The following is a 17875-nucleotide window of genomic DNA, read 5'->3' on the forward strand; positions in this document are numbered from 1 at the left end:
TTAAGAATCCGCCTGCCAATGCAGGGGACACAGGTTCGATCCCTGGTCTGGGAAGATCCCACACGCCGCGGAGCAACAAAGTCCGTGCACCACAACTACTGAGCCTGCGCTCTAGAGCCCGTGAGCCATAACTACTGAGCCGACATGCCACAACTGCTGAGGCCCGTGCACCTAGACCCCGGGCTCTGCAATAAGAGAGGCCACTGCAATGAGAGGCCCGCACACCACAACTACGATCAGCCCCCGCTCGCCACAACTAGACAAAGCCTGCGCACAGCAACGAAGACCCAACGCAGCCAAAAAAAATAAAGAAAATAAAATAAAAAAGAAAATCAGTTATGCATCCGGGGGGAAAAAAAAAACTCAGGTTAAATTCCCTAATTCACACCTTATACCCACATAAATTTTAGAAATAAATCAAAATTTAGAAGAAATAACAATGAAACACCTGAATTAGATAAAGAAGACCAAGGGATCAGAGGGATTACTTTCTACATTATATATGTCTGCACTGCAGTGTCTTTCATTACCCATGAAAACAAAGACTGTCCCACTGAAGGTTTGAGAGTGGGGAGACATGGTCAAGTTTTAACAGCATGGAGCATACAAATAAAATAAAATCAGACACTAAGAGCAAAGCCAGCCTGTAACTAGGCCCTAATCTTGGTTCCACCTCCTCCTGCGGATGAGCGAGCGCTCTCTCACTGAGGCACGATGGCCCCCTGAGCAATTCACTCAGCAGGAAGCCAGGCGACGATCGGCACAGGATGTTAAGTAGCCACTACAAAACAAAGTCCTGGCCTTCTCCTCTCCCCCCTTGTTCCTGTTTTGGTGACCTCCGTTTTCCACTTTTTACATTTGTTCTGGGGGTGCTTTTTTGTGGCCTCATTTGAAATAATAGGCCACATCTTAGGATCTGAAAATGCCAAACTAGGAGCTGCTTTCGACCACCGTCCCCCAAGATATACTTTGTGGAACACTATTTTGGAAGATGTTAACAGAAACAGCAGGAAAAAAGCTCTCTTAGGCAAATAAGGCTGGGAAATGCTGTATAACTGCATAACCTCCTCTTGGGGGAGGGGGGGGGAGTCACAAAGTATATTATATTTGCATATTAAAGGCACATCTGTAAAGAAAACAGGTTTATTTAATACCAAATGTCTCCCAAGTTTCATTTTTGCACAATGCACAGACACTTTGGGGACAATGTATGGTTAAAAAACAACATTCCACAAAACAATGTGCTAGATTCTGCTCTCGATCATCCTAAAGGAAAAGTAATCCACAGGACACCAAGTCTCTAGAAGTCTCCAGGACTGGCTGGTACTCTCTCCCAATGGATGAGGAAGCTGGTCTAATTTTCTTCTTCCAGTAGGTTCTCTGATTTCAGCTGGGTCTTCCTTATTCTCTCCAAGTTCAGTTGTTGGTATTTTCTTTTAAAAAAGCCACACTAAAACAAAGGGAGGGAACCCCAATTACAGGCCTAACCTAACCATCTGTTTTAGAAAACCATCTACCTGGTTGTTGCCAAAATAGCCCCCATGCTCCTCTGCTTCCTCTGAATCTCTCCTGATAATCCAATCCTTCAAGACCCGTCTTAAATACTGCCTTTCCACGAGCCTTTCCTGTGCTCAGTCCCCAGTCAGAAGTGATTTTCCACCTTCCTCTGAACCCCCAGAGCACTTTAACATTTTTAACTTAACTAATTCTGCAAAGTACTACAGTTTCAGCTGTACTGGGTCATATATCTATGTAAAAGTACTCAGCCTACTGGGCTGAGGGTAGAAAGAGATCAAGTACAGCCTCCTACACATCAAGAAACTCACAACCTAGTGAGAAGAGAAATAACTGGAATATAGTGTGACGACTACCCCTTGGAAGGGTTTCTAGAGAGGAGCTCAAAGGAAAAGCATAAAGCTCAGCTCAGAGGACTCAGGAATCTCTGGGCTGAGTTTTAAGGGAAGAGTGAGAGCAAGTCAAAAAGAAGGAAAGGGCTTACGGGTGCAGAGAGCCTAACTGCAAACACAGAGACACGAACCTATCTAGTTCACTGTGTTGAGAAAAAAGCAAGACTTAAGGGTGGAGAAAGTAGAGGCCAGAGTGGAAGGTCTTGAATAGCAGTGAAAGAGTCTGAACATCAAAACAGGGGAAGGAAAGGAAAGGACTTAAATAGGGGAATGACAATCAGGTTCGTTTTAGGAAAATATCTCTGTACTCCAATTCTTCAATTAGATCTTTATCTTCTTCAGACAGAAACTGTCTTACTCATTTGCCTCAACAGGCGCGTGGTTGAAGGAAGAGGGAAAGGTGGTCACGAGGCCAGGGAAGCTGCTCTAGGTCAGGGGCTGGCTGTCCTAAGGAGGACTGTGCCCAACACCAGTCCCTTTATGAACATGAGTGGAACCGACCTTGACTAGGATGACTATAATCACGATCAAAACCAGAAGGCCACCAACACTGCTTTTAATAATGAGAGACAGAGAATACGCCTCCTCATCTTTCAGGAAGATGACAGCGATCTGGAACAAAACAAAGAGATCATCCAATAAGTCAGGTAAGGCAAAATGAGAAAAAAATTTCACGTTATTTTAAGGAGCAAAATGTGAGAACTTGGCAACATACAGCGTATTGATCAAAACTGATGACAGGGGACTTCCCTGGCGGCGCAGTGGTTAAGAATCCGCCTGCCAATGCAGGGGACACAGGTTCAAGCCCTGGTCCAGGAAGATCCCACATGCCGCAGAGCAACTAAGCCCATGCGCCACAACTACTGAGCCCACATGCCACAACTACTGAAGCCTGTGCGCCTAGAGCCCGTGCTCTGCAACAAGAGAAGCCACTGCAATGAGAAGCCCGTGCAATGCAACGAAGAGTAGCCCCCACTCGCCGCAACTAGAGAAAGCCCACACGCAGCAACGAAGACCCAACACAGCCAAAAGTAAATTAAATAAATAAATAAATAAATAAAAATACTGATGGAATTAAAAAGCGTACACACCAATGGTTTTTAGTATGTATATAAAAAAAAAAAAACTGATGACAGTAAGGCAAAAAGCTAAACATTTCCTGATGCAGCATCTAAAATTATCTGATGAGATTTCTGGTTTCTGCTTCCACATGTAAGGAGCTTGGAAGTCACCACTCCATACTAACAAGTAAAAAGCTGAACAAACTGAAAAATCAACAACAATTTTTGGATCCCGAAGAGAGCGGAGGCCACAAGGCAAATTGCTGCCCCCAAGAGTGGAGCGAGAGACAGAGAGACTGACCCAGAGAGCAGAGGCTCCCCAGCACCAGGGAAGGAAAACCTGAACCGCAACTGGCGGCTGCAGGCGCAGTGCTGACAACCCCGGGGCTTACAAGCTCCAGGAAACCCAGCCGCGGGCTGAGCTTTCCTCCGGGAGCTTGACCAGCTTCCCACAGTAAATACTGGAGAAAACACCCTTCATGCTTCCAGCAGGGGGAGGGGAAGAGGAACCATTTTGAAATAAGCCAGAGAACTCTCATCTTAACAAGGCCTGTCCTCAGGGGAAACTAGTTAACTAGTCTAACCTGCTGGGTAATATCAGAGGCTAACTGTCCTGGGGGAAGGGAAGTACCCAACTCAAGCCCACTCTAGCCATCCTGTCCCACCTAATGGGGTTGAAAAAGACTGAGAAACAGGGGTGAAGCTCACAGTCCAAACGCACAGGCTCATTAAAAGACTGAGGCCTAATCACAGAACGACAGCACACTGCCTCTCCCCAACACCTCACCACATTCATGAAGGTCCGTCTACAGCAGTTCCTTTTACCTGGTACAGCGTGTCCAGCTACCAAGAGAAAATTACCAGGCATACCAAAAAGCAAAAAAACACAACTTGAAGAGACAAAGCAAGCATCAGAACCAGACACGGTGAGAATGTTGGAATTATCAGACCAGGAATTTAAAACAACCATGACGAAGATGCTAAAGGGCTCTAATGGTTAGAGCAGTCGGCACGCATGAACGAAGAAAAAGAGCAGACGGGCAATGTAAGTGGACAGATGGAAATCCTAAGAAAGAACCAAAAAGAAACGTTAGAGATGAAAACCCGCCGTAACAGGAAATGAAGAATGCCTATGATGCACTCATTAGCAGGCTGGACATGGCTGAGGAAAGAATCTCGGAGCTAGAGATAGCAACAGAATCCTCGAAAAGCAAAGAAAACAAAAACTAAAAACAAAACGAAAGAAAAAAAAAAAAAAAACAGAGCACAGGAAAATTATCTGATGACCAAAATACTTTATACAAACTATTTTGCTCTCTTATCTAGGAGAGTTAAGTCTGCCAGGAGACTGTGACCTTCTGTTTGCGAGAGAGAGAGAGAGAGAGAGAAAGAGAGAGAGAGGGAGAAAGAGAGAGAGAGGGAGAAAGAGAGAGAGAGAGATTCTATATTAAGGAGTCTCTGACAGTTTAATAGAGGGTCCCAGCAAATTAAGATCCCTAGGTTTTAAAGAACACTGAAAGACGGAAAATCAAGATTTTACATCCAGGTATGCCCCAAGCTCACCATCTTCAAAATGATTTCTAAGTCCCTTCCAACTCTGTTCTGACAACTCTTTTTGATCTTCCCTAATGACTGATAGGACATTTTCTGACATGAAATACATGACAAAGATAAGGGTCTGCTCTTCACCAGACTAACGTCAGTGACACAGTAATAAATGCAAAATGGCATCCACGTGTACTATTGAAAAGCCCTTCCATTAGAAGTCATCCCAGCATTGCTGTCCAGAGGCCCTCTCCATCCCAGGGCTCAAGTGGAAAACCCAGGGGATGTGCTTCCCAAGTGAGACCCAGACATGGCCCTTCCAAGTTGTGCCCAGCACACAGACCATGGCCAGAAGGCCATCAAGACATCTCTGCCTGCCCAAAACACTGAATTCCCTTCATCCAAGTGTTCAAGCACCAAGGTCAGGGATGCTTTGGAGAGAATTTCTGTATGGGATGGAAGGCTGGACAAATTTACCTTTGAGGCCTCTTCCAATTAAGTCATAAACACTTCCAAGGGTTGACCCTCCAGGCACTGTTTAACTCATACAAGCTGAACTTAAGTTCTGGGCCTTGGGAATAGCGAGGGAGCAACGCAACAGAGAAGAAGAACAGGAAGAGAGCTGGTTTTTTCCTTCATGGAAGAGTAAAGTGGGGGGCAGCGGGGAGTATGGGGAGAAGACTTGAGAACCTGAGGTTTAAGAAAGTAATGAAAGTCCCAAGATGACAGTAATGTAACATGTCAGGTTTGAGTAGAAGTACTCCTATTTCTCAAAGCCTCTTCCCTTTTTCCTCTTCCAAAACCACAGGTTCTTAAAGTGCCCTAAAGGTGTCCTGGTAGAGGTGAAGGGAGAAGCAGGACACAGAATACCCCTGCTTGTAGCAAACACTCTTGGTGGCCCACCCAACAGCCATTCTCTCCTTTCCTAGTTTGTTCGGAAGTCATGACTGGTCTAAGCTGATCATGACAAAGTCATCCCGCTTTGCCAGTGAGCTTTGCCAGTGACTGACACGAGATCTAGTTCTCACTAATAAGTTATAAGGAGATTATCTGCTGGGAGTTTTTAGGAAAATTGTCCTCCTTGAAAAGGGAAGGCTGGAATTCCCTGGCAGTCCAATGGCTAGGACGCTGCGCTTCCACTGCAGTGGGCATGGGTTCAATCCCTGGTTGGGGAACTAAGATCCCACATGCCACACTTAGTACAGCCAAAAAAGAAAGAAAGAAAAGGGAAGACAAATGAGGAAAAACTCCTTTTGCTACTGACCTCTTGGCTTCCTATTTTGTATACTGCCGTGTGAAAATATATCGCTGGGAGAAGTGGAAAGTGGCAACTTTGTGGCAGCCACAAGGGAAGGCGTCCCCAGCACACGGACGGTAGAGCACAAGATTCAAAGGAGCCAGGCCGTTGACACCGGTCTGCCTCCCTCACTGGATAAACAACAGAGGCCTTTATGGCACATTAGCGCTAGTGTCTTGCAGCTGAAATGTAAATACTTTGCTTGGGGTCCTGAATTTTAAAAAAGGAAAATCATCGTGGGGACTCTATGCTATAGAAATAAAAGCATCAGTAAGTAAAAGGGGGAAAATTATACATAAATTATTTAAGAATGTGCATGTAAGAAACTGTTAACAGTAATTCCCTTTGGGAAGAGGGAATCAGGGGTGTGGAAAGGGGGAAGTAAAGGAACCATTATTTTTTATTTGGGATCTTTGTGTAAGGCTTGGATTTTCTTGCTTTTCTATTTAATAAAAAAAAATCTGAGCAATGGGATAACGGGGCACTTCTCTTTCTTCCATATCATTTTCTGTATTAGAAATACTTAAAAATAAAAGGAAATGTGTTTCCTGACATGTTTGGAGAACTGCGCCTTTCCCCTCTTCCAGGGAGGAAATCAGAGGACCTAATGTTTAGCGATCCAGCCTCACCCTCTTGACATTCCTTCCAATACTGAATCATGCCTAACTACAGAGCTCACAGATGGACCATCTCTGACGCCGGCAGCACATCTAGGTGAGTGTCAACAAGAATGACAATTCAGGGTGGCACACACAGTATTCGGCCCACAGATCACAAAGGTCAGTCTGACTTGCAGTCGTACTTCTGCAAAACGAATCCAAGGGTTCTAGTACTTAGTCTAAGACTTATAAAAAAATTATGCATTCCTGAGTATTGTAACCGTGCAACATTGTAACTAAACACTGATACCACACACGAAGAAGAGAGTTGTTATATACCCCCTCCCCAAAAGTTTCTCACCTAAGAAATTTAAAAAAAAAAAAAAATTTTCAAATCAAGGTATATATAGCTGTTGATTCCAGCCTAGTTATTTCAACTGAGACTTCCTCTGCTTAGGTCTGTTATTCAGTTGCCTCATTTCAGAGACAGAAAAACTGAGGCAGAAGCTGAGTAACTCAAGGTCACGAAGGCAGTTGCTGGCAGAGTCAAGATCAGAGGTGATAAGACTAAAACAGGAAGAGGGCAACAGCCAAGTGTCTGTACGGGGGCGCGAAGGCCAGGCACAGTTTTCCCAGGACATCACCCAGAAAACAAGAAGACAGCCAGGGATTACCTTAGTTCTATGGTTCTCTGCATTGAGCCCCTCATATAGAGATTTGTTGAAAGATATTTCACCAAGGATCTGCAGCTCAGTCACATCTCTTCGTAACTATAAGATGGGGAAGGGAAAGAAAGGAAACACATTTTAGACGTGGACTTACTTTTTTTTTTTTTTTTTTAGTTAACTGTTTAAAAAGTTTTTATTGGAGTATAGTTGATTTAAAACAGACTTACTGTTCTTGGACAGCACTCATCATCTGTCCCTTTAAACGTGTCCCTTCTCCAGTATTCCTCAGCAACCACAAAGTTACCCAAGCAACAAACCTGCAGTTATACCTCAACTTCTTTTCCCTTATCCTTTACTTCATGCCACACCCTCATCGACCTACCCACACGCCCCAAGTCAGTTGTTAATGATTCTTTTTGTTTTTTAGCCTCTCTTGCACCTGTCCCTTTTTCTCCATCCTCACTGCTACTTCTTCCGCTCAGATCTCATCATTCTCACCTGGATCATCACAAGATGTTAAACTAGACTTTAGTCCCGACCTTTGAATGAGTCATCAGGGAAGGCCTAAGAGGTAACATGTGAGTTAAATACAAGAAGAAACCACATACACGGAGATCTATGAGAAAAGCAGTGTCATGCAGAAGGAACAGCAAGTACAAAGAACCTGTGGCCAGAACAATATTGGCAAACTGGAGTATAAGAAGCAGGGAAAAGGCGAGAACTAGGAGATTTAAGTTGAAGAAGCAAGCAGAGACCAGATCACAGGGTGCCTTGCACACCACTGAAAAAGACAAATTTTAATCTAAGTGTATTCAAACTTTTTTAAAAAGCAGATAAGTGGCACAGTGTCTTCTTTTTAAAACATAGCTGTTATATGAAGAACGTTTGTAGAGGGCATGGCAAAAGCAGAGGCAAGAGCAGAGAGAAGGATACTGCAATAAACCCAGTAAGAGGGGTGGCCTGAACTACAACAGTACCAGTGGAGATGGAGAGAAGTGAATGGATTTAGAATATATTGGGGGTGCAGGGGGTAGAATCACAGAGCTTGCTGCTGGAACAGATATGGGGATGAAAGAAAAGGAATCGCAAGTAATTCCTAGAATTCCTAGTAAGTAACCCGAATAAGTTACCCTAGTTAGTAACCCTGAGTAAGTGGGTAAGCAACAGGTTGGGATAGGAGGTGGATCAAGAGACCTGTTTTGGACATGTTATATTTGGAGATGCTATTATCCTTCTTAGGGTAACAGCAGGATAATCAAATCTCAAGTACCTGTTCTGATTGACTCAAGGAGACGTCTGCAGCCACGGTTACATTTTCTTTATCCGAGGTGACGTTACAGCTCACTGAATGCCATTCTTCCACATGCTGGAAGAAGGTGTGTGTGAGTTGGCACAATTCCTCTTCGGGTGGAAAAGCCGGGAACTTTAACACTTGGCACACAGAGCACCTCAAGGCCCCGGAATAGAGAGTGTGAGCAGTTTCTGCGCTCACTTGGCTCGAGCAAAGCCGCAACCCTGGCAAACGTGACCCAGTGTAGAGGCTAAGGGGCGCCTTGGGACAGCCCTGCCTGTGCTTTCAGGGGAAACCTCGGAAAAGTAGAATCCGTGCGTCTCACGTCACCCGCTTCAGGACCTCTCCCTCCCTGCCGCCCCGCCCCGGCCTCTCGGACGACCGCGCTCACCTGAACCAGATCGCTCCCACAAACGCGCTCCGGACTCTGGGTGCACACAGTGTGAGCCTGAAACAAGACCCATTCCCGCGACGCAATAAGCAAGCCAAACCGCCATACTTATCCGCCCCCTCCCACTTCCCGCGAGACCCATCGTGATTTGCGGGCGCTAGGACCCGGCGGGCAGGCGAGCCGGCGCTCGGGTCTGCGTCTCTAAGAAGTCTCGCGGTGTTTGCATTTGAACTGCCTGGCGGGTGTCGGCGATGGCGGCGTCACTCCCGCGACCCGGCAGTCGGCTCTTTCGAACGTATGGGGTAGCCGGCGGCGGGGGGCCGCGGCGGCGTCCGGGCCAGGCAGCGGTGCAGTGGTTCCCGCCGCAAGACCGGAAGCGTTTCTTCAGCAGCAGTAGCAGCGACGCCAGCGGCGGCGGCCCCTCGAAGTCTGTCGTCTCCGACGATCCTGACGACCCCGACTTCCGCGGCAGCCCGGTGGGTCAGCGGCGGAGGCGCGCTGGCGGCCGACTCTCCAAGGACCGGCCGAGTCTGATCGCGACCCCGAGACGCCTGAGGCTGCGAGCGCGGTGCCCGCAGAAGTGCAGCACCCCCTGCGGCCCGCTCGGACCGCCGCCCTTCCCCAACGGCCACCCAGGCCTCCTGAGCCCGGACCTCAGTGTGTGCGGCCAGCCCAGGGACGGCGGCGAGCTGGGCACCAGTGCCTCCCTGTTGAGTTCTCCGGCCTCTCCCGGCCCCGGGTCCCCTGCCCCAGGAGACAGCATCTGCGCCGACCCCCCCGCCTTTCTGGATGCAGCCTCTGAAGCTCCGAGCGGCTTCCAACTCCCAGAAGCCTCCCTGGACCAGGCACCTCTCCCCTCTTCCCAGGAGGCAGAGGCAGCAGGAGGCAGGCTCACCAGGTTGGCCCACCAAGCCCGTGCCAGCCTCAGGTCAGCTCTCTGTAGCTTTTTGGACTCAGGAAGTCCTGAGGATTCTGAGCCTGGGCCAGACGGGAAGAATATGCGGGAGTCCTGCTGTGACAGGGAACTGGTAGGGAGGAGGCTGGAGAGCCCAGGTTTATCCAGCACGGGTAAGAAGAGGGCCACAGACCAGGACTCCGGTCGAGAGGCTGGGTCTCAGGAGGCTGTCCAGATAGAATACGGGGAGGCCCGTGGGTGCAAGGGTGGTATGGCACCTGGGAAAAGCAACAGGCCTGAGAGAACCGGGCCAAGCCGGAAAAGGAAGCATCAAGAGACAGCAGAAACCTCCCTCGGCCATCACCACCAGTTTAAAAAAGGCCAAAAGATGGAAAAAGATTCATTCGTCACCCAGGACCTGACTCGTTTACAGAATGCCTGCTCTTGGACCAAAGCCAGGGCCTCCTTCAGCTTCCACAAGAAGAAGATGGTGACCGCCGTGTCAAAAGTGTGCAGCGTCTACACCATTGCCAGTTCTCTCTCTGAGTCCCTCATATCAGAATATTCAAACCTTCCTGTCACAAACAGAACAAACAGTGCCCTGTACCCTTGGCACTTTTCCTCCATGTATCTGCTCACCCCCTTAAAGACACTACATGCCACAGAAAAAAAGGCATCCGATGCAGAAAAGGTTTATGGGGAATGCAGTCAGGAGGGTCCTATCCCCTTCAGCGACTGCCTTTCCTCAGAAAAACTGGAATGCTGTGAGAAGATTGGGGAAGGGGTGTTTGGTGAAGTGTTTCAAACAGTTGCTAACCACACACCTGTAGCCCTAAAAATCATTGCTATTGAAGGACAGAAGTTAGTCAATGGAGCTCATCAGAAAACTTTTGAGGAAATCCTGCCAGAGATCATCATCTCCAAAGAGTTGAGCCTCTTGTCTGATGAGGTATGCAACCGTACAGAAGGCTTCATTGGGCTGAACTCGGTACACTGTGTTCAAGGATCTTACCCTCCCTTGCTCCTCCAGGCCTGGGATCGCTATAACTCAACCAAAGGGTCTGCAAATGACCGGCCTGACTTTTTTGAGGAAGACCAGCTCTTCATCGTGCTGGAATTTGAGTTTGGAGGGATCGACTTAGAGCAAATGAGAACGAAGCTGTCCTCCATCGCCACTGCAAAGAGTATTCTGCACCAGATCACCGCGTCCCTTGCCGTGGCAGAGGCATCGCTGAACTTTGAGCACCGAGACTTGCACTGGGGGAACGTGCTCTTAAAGAAAACCAGCCTCAAAGAGCTCCACTACACCCTCAATGGGAAGACGAGGTCCATCCCCACCCGAGGGCTACAGGTCAACATCATCGACTACACCCTGTCACGCTTGGAGCGGGACGGGATCGTGGTTTTCTGTGACATTTCCATGGACCAAGACCTGTTTACAGGAGAAGGTGACTACCAGTTTGAGATCTACAGGCTGATGAGGAAGGAAAACAACAACTGCTGGGACGAATATCACCCTTATAACAACGTGCTCTGGCTACACTACCTCACAGATAAGATCCTGAAACAAATGACCTTCAAGACCAAAGGTAACACCCCTTCCTTGAAGCAAATGAGGAGAAAGATCAAGCATTTCCATCAGACTATGTTGAACTTCAGCTCTGCCACAGACCTGCTCTGCCAGCACAGTCTGTTTAAGTAAGCTGGGGTTGCTGACCACCCCCAAAGGAGAGGGCACAGGTCTGGAAGCCCCTGATGCCGTTTTTAACCTCTATCCCCACAGCAGGGTGGGATTCCTGTTCTTACAGGTTTCCAGTCAGCTTTTCAAACAAGAATTTTGTTTCCAAATGGAAGCTGAAATGTTTGTTGAAATGTTTAAACTTAACAAATATTCTTTAAAAATAAACTATACATGAGAACAAGTGTTTACAACTGAAAAGCCCTCTTTCTGTCAGCAGACTCCATTTTGTAAATTCCTTTCCACATTTTCCTTTTTGAGCCTTGACACTTTATGTAGCCTGAGCAGGAAAAAAAAAAGGAACGCCCAAGGCCTCAGCTGTCACACTGATCAGAGCCTGTCGCTGTAGGTGTTGTAAGGCTGGCTTTGACAGACGAGCCAACTGAGAGCAAAGAGTCTGTAGCGGAGCAGAGTCCTGGCAGACAGACTGCAAGGCAAGCGGGAAGGAAGATGGTAGGCAGTTTATAGGGGGACGTGCGAGAAATGCCGCATGTTTATCAAGCTCATTTGCCAGGCACAAAGAGAAGCAGAATTTATCGATGATTTTCAAATGGAAAATAAATTTCTCCATGGCTACTCAAAAGGTTTGAATTTTGCTTATTTTTTCATCAAGGGAAGAAAAACTGGAATGTCGCTTTAAGGGCTGAGTGGTTAATATTCCTTGTGAACATGACTTTGGTAATTTACTCCTAAAATGTGTTCCCAGGTTAACTAATCTTTTTCTACTCCTTTTCTAGAGTTCTAGTTTTTATACCTTTGAGAATCCACAGTCACTCTGGAAAGAGATGTGATGGTGATATAGAACCGCCTCTGTGTACCTGAGTCTTGGTCAGGTTCTTCACTCTTATGACCTGGAAACCTTGTAATTTAACTGGAACACAAATTTGCAGCTGGAACTCGGCTCCAAAGAGGTTCTCCCCATGTATCTGCAAAATAAATCAGAGTGGGAAGTCACGGCTGGTGTTGCTTTGCCACCTGTGGCTTTGCAATGACAAGCACGGCACTTACATTGAAGAGGAACTCTTTGTGGTGGGAAAGCCCCTGGCTTGTGTTCATGTACGTCACCGATGGTCTGCATTTGAGAGGACATGGGTTAGGCCTCAAGGCCCCTTTCTCATTTTAAAAAACCTCAGTGCTACCAATTGGATACACTAGGACAGAGGGCACCTGATCCTTAATAGGGATCAAAGCTGAATATCAAAATGTAAGGTGGTGGTAGGGCAGGTGGGATCAGGTTAGAATATTCGAATTCTGTATATTTGGGCTGGTTCTGTATCTAATTATAATGCCTTAGAGTGGCCTTACTTTTTTCCTTCCTTTCTTCCCAATCCCATAGCCCCTCTCTTCCCTCCTTAGCATCACATCAGTTCCCTTTTGTATCAAGACCAGTTGGCACTGCTCCTCCTTTGATTATGACCATGGGGTTTCTAGGACCCAACTGTAAGTGCCCTAGACGTCATTGGGCGCCGGGGTTCTAAGCAGCCTCCTCTCAGGGAAGGGCAATGCCCACATCTACCCTGACCACAAGTTCCACCCACAAGAGAAAATGCCTGAAGCTGTCCCGCAGGTGTGGGCCCCTTGGAAGTACTTACTTGGGAAGAACTGCAATGAAGGCATGTTTGAAATGAAGGCTGTGGGTCTTACTGACCAAAGACCTTCTTTCATTGGAACTAGGAAATAAGAATGTCAGTTTATAGCACACCTGCTTTGTACACATGGCTTCTTACCTTGGCTTCCTGGGATCACTGGGGGTCAGATAGAAAAGACTCTGGGAGATAAGCAATTAGAGTGCAGAAGACGCTCTAGAAGACCATACTTAGAGAAACTGATTTTAAAAGGGTTTCTCAACCTTGATAATATTGACATTTGGGGCCAGATAAGTCTTTGTGAGAGGCTGTTCTGTATATTGTAGGATGTTTAGCAACGTTCCAGGCCTCTACCCACTAGATGCCAGTAGCACCCGCCCCAAGTGGTGCCAGTCAAAAGTGTCTTCAGGCGTTGCCCCTGGGGGCAGAATCACCCCTGTTTGGGAATTTTCCCAACACCGTACCCGACTCTACCCCAAACACAGAGGTTTTGCAGAAGACAGAGCTTCTCCGAAGTTAAATGAACCAGAATTAGAGCTCCAGTCCAAAGCTCATTCTTCCAGACCATACCATAGTTTTACTTTGTCAGTAAAAGAACATTTTAAATATCTTCGGTAACAAGAAGGGAAAGCCAAGTCACAGCAGGGACACACATGCCTTCTCAGGGCTCACTGAGGTTCCCCTTCCTGGGCAGTGAGGGAGCCAGAGCCATTACGCACGCACATGGGAGGGAGGCTTCTTGCAGGGCCACAGGCTGGGCCTGCTGTGACACAGGCATTACTTACTTGGTGATTGTCACAGCGATGTCGGCTGTCCTGTTTGGAAAGGCACTCTCCTCCAGCTGCCAAACTAATGAAAAGTTTGCCTGTTTAAACAAACAAAAAAGGTCACTTGATTCCCCTTTATACCACTCACAACTCAAACTGCTTCCTACTAACTAAACAGACCTGGGAAACATAATTCATACTCCTCATGTTCTTGTAGCACAGCATGCTTCAAGGTCCGTTATTCCACGTTAAGCCTCACAATGTCAAGATGGAGTAAGTGGGGCAGACAGGATTATTCCCCTTTACAGTTGAGGAAGCTGCTTCAGAGATTTCCCACAGCACAGAGATTATCAGTGGCAGATCAGGGACTCATAACTTCAGGTCTGATGCTCCTTCCATACTGCCCCCAGCTTCACTCTGCTGTACTGGGGTGCGTCAACCATTTATCTGTGGCTGTATCCCTCACCCCCACCACTCCCTACTTTCAGGGCACACTTGGCCGCTCTGAGCACTCTAAGAGTGGAGACCGCAACTGAGATTCTAATGAGACTGGGAAGTAGAAGACACCAATCCCAGGGTAGTGAGAAGAGTCAGCCAATCAAAACAGACTCACAGATGACCTCTTGAGTATGGGGTGACCGATCTTGCAGTTCATGACCAGGACAGAAGCAGTTGGTTTAGGGTCATCGCACTGAATGTTTGGAGAAGGAGGCTGTTAACATAAAAGACGTTGTTTTTGTTTTGTTTTGTTTTTGACATTGATTTTAAAAGGCAAAAAAAGGAGCAGTTTCCTTACACCAATTCAACATGCCAGACGCCCTGCCAGGAGCCAGGGACACAAATAAATTAGACTTTGTCCTTGTCTCCCTCACAAGCTGGGCAGAAGGGCTCAATACTAGATGGTTGAGGAATTTAAATACAAGGCCTAAGGAGTGGTTCTGTGAGAGCAGTACAGAGAAAAGCAGTAGAGAAAGATGAGGTCCAAACAGGAGGATTCAAAGTCTTCATGGGAAAGGAGACATTTGAACTGGGCCTTGGACCAATGCAGATTTCATGTACTGAGCCAGGCAGGAAGGCCAGCATGAGCCCAAGCACTGCCATGCAGCCTTTTTCAGCCACGGTTCCTCATCCAGACCACTGAATACAGAAAATGACTTGAGTCATTTTCTTAATTTCTTAACTATTTTCTTAATTCTCCCAAGGATGTTGCATCTAGTTCCATTCTAGATGCTTAGGAGATCATGGCATTCTTCTCATGTATTGGACGCTGTCTTAGCCCAAATAGCCTCAGACCACTAGGGACACACTCGTAGTATGACGAAGCCAGGTTTGTTGGCTCATTACAATGAGGAAAACTGCACTGTGGTGTATCTCACCAAACAAAGGAAAAGATAGTTATTAAAGGATTCTGGGGAAAGGTGGAATTCGGGGAAAATGTAAACAAAGCAGTGTTTTGATAGGCCCAAAACAAAGCAGGGCTGTGTGTAAAAGGGCCACTCAGCATCAGGTCTGGACTGCAAAGTGGACTCAGGGACCCATTTCCTTGGAAACTATTAAGGTGAATGTGAAAAGTTATGTCCAGAAACATTTTATCTGAAGCTCCAAGCCTCAGATGGAAAATGAGAGTGCTTCTCTTTGTCAAAGTGGCTTAGACTCTCCAGGCAAGAGTAAGATGGTTTCATAATTACAGATAAAACTTCAAACAGCAAAGTTGCTGACTGCCTATGATTTTAGGGAACAAAATTTCTCAGTGTTACAATACTTTACAGCTGCAGGGTGTCCTTGGGAGAAATACTGTTTCCTAGTATTTTGCAGCTGGTTTTGAGTCTGTGCTCCCAAGCTGATGAAAAGCTGAGCAGACTCTTACTTTCCAGTCCAAGCTACTTCATTAGAGATTATTTCTCTCTCAGAACTCTAGTTAAGAAAGGCTGCAAGGGGACTTCCCTCATGGCGCAGTGGTTAAGAATCCACCTGCCAATCAATGCAGGGGACACGGGTTCGAGCCCTGGTCCGGGAAGATCCCACATGCCACGGAGCAACAAATCCCGTGTGCCACAACTACTGAGCCTGCGCTCTAGAGCACGCAAGCCACAACTACTGAGCCCGCGAGCCACGACGACTGAAGCCCGCGCACCTAGAGCCCAGCTCCGCAACAAGAGAAGCCACCGCAACGAGAAGACCACACACCGCACGAAGAGTAGCCCCCGCTCGCCGCAACTAGAGAAAGCCCGCGCGCAGCAACGAAGGCCCAATGCAGCCAAAAATGAATAAATAAAATAAATAAATTTATTAAAAAAAAAAAAAAAGAAAGGCTGCAAGAAAAAGGAGTGATTGGGCAGCAAAATAGCACCACTGAAGATTTTTAAAGCAGAGAATGACATGATTGGATCCACGGCATATAGTTGGATTAGAGGGGGGGATCCATCTAGTTAATAATCATTTACTGGATGGACCAGGGTGAGGCCGGAGGCAGAGTTAGGAGGTTGCTGTAACAAAGCAAGTATGCCGGAAGGGAAAGCCACGAGCAGTGTGGTTCCCAAACTGCTGTCATAGTTACCTTTTGTATCCTCTTAAACTGCAAGTTTCTGGGGTAATTCAAAGCCATGCTTGTCATGTAGGAATCTTCCCCAGAGTTAGTTAGGCTAATGTTCATGCTCAGCTCCTTTGTGAGACCCACCACCAATTCCTGCCTGCACAGGGTAGGCAAATAGATAAATGTTACCAGTTTAATCTGTACAAACCTCAGTGCAATACAACAGCACCTTTTTAACTAACTTCTTAGATAAATTGCTTAAAGGATACATTTAGCCTAGATTTTCTTCCCCTCAACATAAGCAAACATCTGGACTGCCATACCTCAGCTGCTGTGTGACATGACCATTTATGTAATGTTTACCATGTGTCAAGGACTGTGTTAAATGCTTCACACGCTCAGTCAATCCTCGTAATAACCCTATGAAATAGTACGGTTGCTCTCTGTTCTACAGAGAAGGGAACAGAAGCCAAGGGAGGCTAACTAGCTTGCCTGAGGTCCAGCAGCCTCAAAAGGGAGTTGGGAGAAGTGGGTCTAAATCCTCTTTCTACCACCAACGCACTGTGACCCTAGGCAACGTACTTTGTGACACAAATTCATCCATCTCACATACATTTACAGAAGACTTTCTCTGTGCCAGACACCCTGCTCGACATGGGAGAAACAGCACGCGGGGGACAGACGCTGCCCCTGCCCCTGTCTTGGCCTCAGCCTTCCCACCCACAAAATCATCCCGGCCCTTCCAATTTAAAGGCTGTGGGTTAAAACATGAATCTGTTCAGCCTGGAGAAGACTTGGGGACATGTAAGTGCTTCTTTCCATCCGCTGAGGCACCATGGGGCCCCTCAGTAATTGAGACCTACAGGGAAACATATTGACAACAAAGAAAACTTTCTAACCCTCTGAAAGGTTCAAAGATGGAATGTGCAGCTCTCGAGAGTAATGCGACCTGTGTCTTGTTGTGTTGTTTTTGTTTTTATCACAGCTGAGAAAAGGATAGATTGGAGGGCTAGAGGGGGCAGAGGCAGAGCCTGTCTGGGAGATGATACAGGCCTGAAATCAGACAGTAGTAGTGGGGATGGGGAGGGGCTAGAAACCAGAGGTGATAAGGCCGTGCTTGCAAGCAACACAAAAAAGAGAGAGGAGTCGAGGATGCCTCCTGAGTTTCCAGCTTGGATGACCGAGTGGGGCTAGTCACGAGGGAGAGAACACAGGGGGAAGACCAGAGGGCGGAAGTTGATCAGATGGGTTCAGTCCAGGGCATGATGAGAGGTTCCCAGAGGATAGGAAGGCAGAGATGTTGAAATGTCAGTAAGGTATCCTGTTCTAGAGCCCAGGAGAGAGATCTGAGAGTCACTGGAATATTGAGGGGTTGAGGGGTTCTCAACCTGAGGGCCGGGGCAGTTTCAGAGGGCCCCAAATGCAAACACCAATGTATGCAAGTGTGATCTTCTAGGGAGAAAGCTCTGTAGTCTCCCTTAGATTCTTTAGGAGATCCACGTCCACAAAAAAGGTCAAAACCATTGAGACATTTGGATGCTAAGGATTAGGTTCAATACTTCTGAAAAAAGAAGAGACTGCTGGCTGTGAACACTAG

The 17875-nt window shown here is 47.1% G+C and overlaps 2 protein-coding genes across 2 annotated transcripts in view; one reads left to right on the top strand and one right to left on the bottom strand.

Annotated features, from left to right (window-relative positions):
- Nucleotides 1–1126: 1126 nt before the first annotated feature.
- Nucleotides 1127–17875, bottom strand: part of ITGAE (integrin subunit alpha E) — a 68885-nt gene continuing 52136 nt past the window's right edge. Inside the window, exons 21-31 of the mRNA XM_068531525.1 lie at nt 16303–16435; nt 14359–14457; nt 13764–13843; nt 12985–13062; nt 12401–12464; nt 12211–12318; nt 8760–8816; nt 8348–8443; nt 7084–7179; nt 2409–2519; nt 1127–1450 (exon numbers count right to left, since the gene is read on the bottom strand). Of these exons, the coding sequence (XP_068387626.1) occupies nt 1355–1450; nt 2409–2519; nt 7084–7179; nt 8348–8443; nt 8760–8816; nt 12211–12318; nt 12401–12464; nt 12985–13062; nt 13764–13843; nt 14359–14457; nt 16303–16435 (1018 nt within the window). The 3' untranslated portion in view covers nt 1127–1354. The remainder of the gene's footprint in view (nt 1451–2408; nt 2520–7083; nt 7180–8347; nt 8444–8759; nt 8817–12210; nt 12319–12400; nt 12465–12984; nt 13063–13763; nt 13844–14358; nt 14458–16302; nt 16436–17875) is intronic.
- HASPIN (histone H3 associated protein kinase) lies at nt 8944–12262 on the top strand. The gene is made up of 2 exons (XM_068531526.1): nt 8944–11352; nt 12130–12262. Exons 1-2 carry the CDS (start codon nt 9011–9013, stop codon nt 12212–12214), a joined length of 2427 nt encoding a protein of 808 aa, XP_068387627.1. The 5' UTR covers nt 8944–9010; the 3' UTR covers nt 12215–12262.

The sequence above is a fragment of the Eschrichtius robustus genome, chromosome 20 (assembly GCF_028021215.1).
Source record: "Eschrichtius robustus isolate mEscRob2 chromosome 20, mEscRob2.pri, whole genome shotgun sequence".
Classification (NCBI taxonomy): domain Eukaryota; kingdom Metazoa; phylum Chordata; class Mammalia; order Artiodactyla; family Eschrichtiidae; genus Eschrichtius; species Eschrichtius robustus.

Excerpts from the sequence above, each read along its gene's own strand:
- HASPIN (XM_068531526.1), top strand. The coding sequence starts at position 9,011 with ATGGCGGCGTCACTCCCGCGACCCGGCAGTCGGCTCTTTCGAACGTAT. Across the intron at positions 11,353-12,129 it reads TGCCAGCACAGTCTGTTTAA|AGTTCTAGTTTTTATACCTT; the intron begins GTAAGCTGGGGT and ends CTCCTTTTCTAG.